Source organism: Pseudopodoces humilis, chromosome 5 (assembly GCF_049639895.1).
Source record: "Pseudopodoces humilis isolate 2021_Gansu_Grassland_sample_001 chromosome 5, ASM4963989v1, whole genome shotgun sequence".
Lineage (NCBI taxonomy): Eukaryota > Metazoa > Chordata > Aves > Passeriformes > Paridae > Pseudopodoces > Pseudopodoces humilis.
Genome location: NC_142204.1, coordinates 2,683,627 through 2,689,626, shown reverse-complemented (window position 1 = coordinate 2,689,626; position 6,000 = coordinate 2,683,627). Strand labels below are relative to the sequence as shown.

The window sequence follows — 6,000 nt, the reverse complement described above, 5'->3', positions numbered from 1 at the left end:
TCCTTCATCCCTCCCGCATCCCTCCCGCTGGGTCCTGCATCCCTCCCGCATCCTTCCCGCTCGGCTCCGCATCCCTCCCGCTGGGTCCTGCATCCCTCCCGCATCCCTCCCGCTCGGCTCCGCATCCCTCCCGCATCCCTCCGGCATCCTTCCCGCTCGCTGCTCGCTGCTCCCGGAGGCCCGCAGGGGGCGCGGCAGGTCCGCGGGCGCTGCGGAGCCGCGGCCGGGCGGAGGAGCGGCGGAGCGGAGAGGCGGAGGAGCGGAGGGGCGGGCAGCCCCTCCGCACTGCGCGGCCCCTCCGCGGTCCCTCCACACTCCTGGGTCCCTGGGTCCCCTGCGCTCTGCAGTCTCTCCGCACTCTGCAGTCTCTCCGAACTCCGCGGTCTCTCCGAACTCCGCGGTCTCTCCGAACTCTGCGGTCCCCCCGCACTGCGCGGTCCCTCCGGGGCCGCGGCGCCGAGCAGCGCGCAGAGAGGTGAGCGCCGGGCGGGCGGTGCGGATTTCTCCGCGGGTGCGGGCACCGGGAGGATGCGGTGCGGATTTCTCCGCGGGTGCGGGCACCCGGGAGGATGCGGTGCGGATTTCTCCGCGGGTGCGGGCACCGGGAGGATGCGGTGCGGATTTCTCCGCGGGTGCGGGCACCGGGAGGATGCGGTGCGGGGCCGGGCGGCGGCGGTGGCTGCGGCACCTGCCCGGAGCGATGGGGAGCAAAGCCCGCCCGGAGGGACGGAGCCGGCGGTGAGGAATCAGCAGCGGCTCGGAAATGTGAAATAGAGCTGTGGAGAAAGGCAGAGGCTGTGCTGCGGGCGGTGCCGGGAGCTCCCGCGGATATTCACTCCCTGGGTATCCCATTCCACCACGTCCCGGAGCAGTTTGTACCTCTGACTGTCCGTGCAGGCTGAGAGCGGTCTGATACTTCCTCTCAGGCAAAAGGAATCAGGAGCATTTAGACATCAGAGATGAATCGAGACCGTTCTCGATGTAAGGTGTCTTTACTCTTTGTTTTTACAAGCGTTTTTGTATAGGTAAAAGCCTTAGGCTTCTTTCTTCTTCTTTCTTTTTCTTTTTTTTTTTCCCCAAAAAATACCTTAGAAATGCATTTTGCTGTAGAGCGAGGAGTGCTGGCATGGGAAGCATCCTACGCCACTGTTAGAATTCACGGCTAAAGTGGGTACTTCAGCTCAGCAGCAAAGCCCCAACTGCTTGCATTCACACATAAAGTTCCACCCTGCTTTAAGGGGAGACCGAGTATTTGACGTTTTAGTCAGGGCAGAGGATCATCATCGTCACGACTGCCGTGTTTTCACTGAAGATCTTGAAGCATTCTACCATGACAGGTATGGTTATAGATTTTACTCTTCAGGATAGCAAAATCAAGGTCATGCTGCAGAACTGTGAACACAGACAGATCCCATGCTCAAAGTGCAGCACCAGAAACTCTGGCATCTTTCTGCTAACCCCATGCTTTGCTGAATGTTTATGTGTGAGCTGAGACAGCTTAAAAAGGAGTGTTAGAGAACTTTCTGGGTATGGATTTGTTTAGGGCAGTGAGCAAGGTACAAGTGCTCAGAGGATTTTAGGCAACTGCTGCTGCTGAGTAATTGAAACCTTTTTGGAGCTGGAGGAAAGAGTAGCTGTTTGCAGGCACCACTAATGAGTGCTCACAGCTATTCAATATATTCTACAAAAAAAAAATTCCCTGCATATGATTCAAATACAGTAAATATATGCCATTTCAGCTGGGAGAGAAAGGAAGAAATTAGTAATTAGGAGCCTTGCAAGGCAGGTGCTTGGGTTGTTAAGTACCTTTTGCAATCTTACAGTGCCAGTGTGAAGCCAAGAGCAGCAGCCAGAAAGCTGAAGGTAGGCTCTGTACAAACAGTGCCAAACGTGTCAGTGGTGCTACTGCAATGTTTAAAGCAGGAACATAGCATCAATTACCATGATTATTTAAAAAGAAGGGAAAAAAGGAGGGGGGTGGGCAGGGGAAAGGGAGAGCCTGGCTCCTCGCAGCTCCATCCTCGTGGTGCTCTTCCCCAGGCTCTGCATTGACGTCACAATGACACGGTGAAGCTGAAGGCAGGAGCTGGGAGCAGTTCTTCTGCTTCACTTTTGGTGACTGAGAGAGTTTGCCAGCACTGTGTTCCTTCCAGCATGGCCAAGAGTGCAGAGGTGAAGTTGGCGATCTTCGGTCGAGCTGGCGTGGGCAAGTCAGGTATGTTTGACTTCTGATTTTTAATTCTGCTTGTCTTTGGGTAACTTCTTTCTCCCTCTGTGCAGACAAACTCTTCATAAAAAAGGGCATCTCTCACCTTCTTCTTGTCAGGGAGGTTGGGATCAGGCCAGGAATTCTCTCTTTCTTGGCTTTTCATGCTATTTTCTCTAGGTTCTACCATATAAAAGTACTTTTGTTACTTTTTAAGAATAAACAACACCAAAACAAACTTCCCAACCCAAATCAAACCCAACTCTCATGAAGTGAGTGGCAACATTATCCTTTTCCAGTGGAACAGAATTAGTAATATTCAGTTTGTCTCTTCATAGCTCGTGCTCAATGAAGGCATGGAATATTATGCTCCCTATCCTCTCTTAAATATTAGATGACTTCTGTAACAGTTACAATTCTGGCTGGTTTCCACAGGAGATTTTAGACTCAGCAACTCAAAGAAGTTTTGTTCTCAATGCTCTCCTGGATTTACATGTTTACCAGCAATCTAAGGCAACACCATGTGTAAAGTTTGCATTTGAGAAATAAACACAGTCTGGCGAGTTGATACGGCAGAGACACAAGGGGGAGGCATAAATGTTAAAAATCCATTTCTACAGACAGCCTTTCCTCTGGTGAGATGAGGAGCAGAGTGTGAGGGTTGCAGCCTCTCTCTTGGGTAGTTCAGGGGTGTTGCATTACCTTGACAGCTCCAGGACCACTCTTAACAAGTCCTTGCACCACAGGGATGAGGAAATGAGGAGACTGAGCTTAACCATGCTCCCGTGGCAGTTTGGGAACTGTAAGGTATTGTTTATTTTAGAAAAGATCTGCACAAGAGAAGGCAGGACATAGGATGTGCTGGTAAGAGCATTAAGCCAGACTCAGCTGCCATCAACCAGCTCCAGTTCCCCAAAGTGACTTTTATATTACACATGCCAAGGTTCTGTCCTATAAATGTATTACAGTTTCAGTAACTTGGGAATGGGTTGTTTATAAAAGCACATTTACCCTGGAGGTATTTTACCAGAACACTATCAGTGAAGTAGTTCTGTCAGCTCTCAGGAAAAAAGGCGTTTGTGAGGCAGAAGTTCTTAGAGATTATACTGCTTATTCAAAGGCAATGCAGATTAAATTCCACCTTTTTGAATAGAATGCCCGAGGGAATGCTGATAATATACTGGGATAAGTTTAAATTCCTCCTTTTTCCCTGCTGCCCTTGCCCCATCCCCTCTTTTGTATTCACATTTCACTGTCCTACCTAAGTTTTGCAACTTCAGTGGTTCCCCTTTTGGTTTATCTTACATTCAGTTGGTGGTTTCTGTGGTTGTCCAATCTTTTGGCTGGATTCAGCATAATGTGAGAGAACATTGAAATATTTGCAGGAAAACTGAAGCAATAAGAGTTCCCTCTCCCTAGTATTCTTAATAGCTGGAGAGTTTATATTTAAAAAATACAAAACTACCTTTTAAGTGCTCCATTAAAATGCTGGACCAGCACAGGATCCACAAGAGCCTTTTTTACCTGTTGTATTCTTTTTGTAGACTTCAATATATACTAGGGTAGTATAAACAGTGAAAGTGTTTTCCTGTAGTCCAGGAACTGGGTGGGAGACAAAAGAAATGGAAAGCCAATAAAAACATCCTAGTCCTTCAAAGTCTTCCTCCTATCACCATTTTTTCCCTTTGAGATGCAAGGAAATATTACATAAAATATGAATGAGGTTCCCTCTTTTGACTGTAACCATATTTGTGAATCTGTGTGGAAATGAAGGCACAAATAAGTGAATTTAATGGGGTAGAAGGGCCATAAAGTGCTATCAGCTACCTCAAGAGAGCAGCAACCGTGCCTTCCAGAATCTCCAGCTTGCTTATGGAAACCCCCCTTGTACATTCCCATAAAAGGATCCAGTTTTGACAGCTTGGCCAAGTGTAGAGAAGTAAGAGTGTGTGTGTGTGTGTGTGTGTGTGTGTGTGAGGGGTGGTGTCAAAAAATACCTATTTGTCTGCAGCCAGCAGTAACAACAGTGGGAGTGCTGTTCCACCTTTGCTAAAAGCAGGGCTGGACACAAAGCTCTAGCTGGCTCTGGTGGGCAGTGCCCTGCTGGAATAACATGTTTTCTGGAGTAACCATGCCATTCCCCACACCTGGGAGCAGTTTGGAGGCAGGATGCCGTGGTCAAGGCTTACTGGAGCAGACTTGGCCAGACAGCTGGAAGATAAGGCAGGCTCTAGAGGCAAAGAGCACAAGGCAGAATGCTGGAGCACACATGCAATGAAAAGGAGACGTTGGGTGATAAATAGGGCCACTGTAATTGCCAGAAAGTCATGCCAAAATCTGCTCACTGGCTCGCTTTCCTGGCTCATCTTCATTTGCTGAGGAGGAGCCAGGCATTAGGTTTTTAATCTGTAAGTGGCTGGAGCACCTGACAGCATCTGTAGAGTTACAGCCGCGCTTTGGAGCATCCTGGAGAGGCTCCTCTCCCACTGCCTGGCCGGACTTTGGATCAGTGAGTCAAAGCAGCTATGGAGAAAGAAGTGTTGTGCTTCAGGATATGTGGGGAGCTAAAGCTGCCCCTCTTGCACTATGGAATTCATTAGACCCGGAGCTGAGGAACATCCCAGGCTCATTGTTAATGCCAGCCATCTGTTTAAAGGGTGAAAGACTCCCTGCTCTACAAAGCAGTCCCTCCCAAGACTCTCCCAAGCATGAGGTGGGAAACCAGAACACTGTTCACAAATCTGAATAGTGATGACATCTCAAAAGAGTTAAATCCAGGGAAAACAAAGTGTTACTCCACTTTATTGCTGCTCATCAAGTTTCTAAGGTTCAAAGGTTTAAAAAACAAACAGGAGGCATAGCTAATGGGAGTGCCAGTTTTTCACCGTTCTCCTTCCTTGTCTTGTCTCCTGCCTGCTGGAGAAGTCCAGCAGAGTGGCTAATCAACTCACTTTGCCTTTTTACTTAATGCAGACCTAAACCTTTCCAAGAGAAAAAGAGGAGCAGACAGCTCAGAAAGAGGCACACAGGAGTTCCCCCAGGTCAGGGTTATGCTGAACAATGGGCAAACTCACCAGGTCCAAGCATCCCAACCTGCTCTCCTACAGTGGACTAGATGCTCCTCCCTTCACCCTCTTCTTACTGTATAAAAGCTGCATAAACAGTGTTTTAAAACAGCTGAAAAAAACCAGATGAGGAGCTCTGTCTGAGCCAAGGAGCACTTTGCAGCTGCTTCAAGAAGGAAGTACTCTGTGGGTGGGAAGGGACATTGCTAAGACCTGCTACAGATAACAGGGCTGTACCTCCTAATTTGGGCTGGAGTCAAGCAGCTCCGAGGAGGGGAGACAGCTTTTAAAATCTTTTTCTTTACGGCCAAGAGGAGCTTGGATGGAGCAGAGGATTAAAGTTGAAGTGAATTACTTAAACGGTGCTGTTTAAATTGTTCTTTCACTGCATCCTACAGCTTCATTCCTATGGTAACAAAACTGAGTTTTTCCTAAAAACTCCTTTTAAAACTACAGTAGTAGCAATTAATAATGACTTAAAGGCCTTGTTCTTCCATGTCATCACAAGTCACAGTGTGTGGCCAGAAATCTAAAGAGGAGTGAAAATGCATGAACCAGGAGGAGAAAAACAGGGCATATACTGGATAAGCCTGCATGGCTGATGCTTTTCCAGCTCATAACTCAGTTGACTACGAATGCTCAAAATACCTCTGCTTAGGAGCCTTTCTATTTTGGCCAAAAAAAAAGAGACAATGTCCAGCTGCAGCTTGTGCTATCCAAAGTGTCTTT

At 48.3% G+C, this 6,000-nt stretch overlaps 1 protein-coding gene across 2 annotated transcripts in view; it reads left to right on the top strand.

The window, feature by feature from the left end:
• The first annotated feature begins 250 nt into the window (after window positions 1-250).
• Window positions 251-6,000, top strand: part of RERG (RAS like estrogen regulated growth inhibitor) — a 98,027-nt gene continuing 92,277 nt past the window's right edge. The window contains exons 1-2 of one of the 2 annotated variants that reach the window (XM_005526956.3): window positions 251-475; window positions 2,041-2,215. In XM_005526956.3, coding sequence (XP_005527013.1) covers window positions 2,155-2,215 — 61 coding nt within the window. In that variant the 5' untranslated portion in view covers window positions 251-475; window positions 2,041-2,154. Of the gene's footprint in view, window positions 476-1,238; window positions 1,338-2,040; window positions 2,216-6,000 lie in introns of those variants that run through there. The other variant, XM_088055864.1, reaches the window with a different exon arrangement.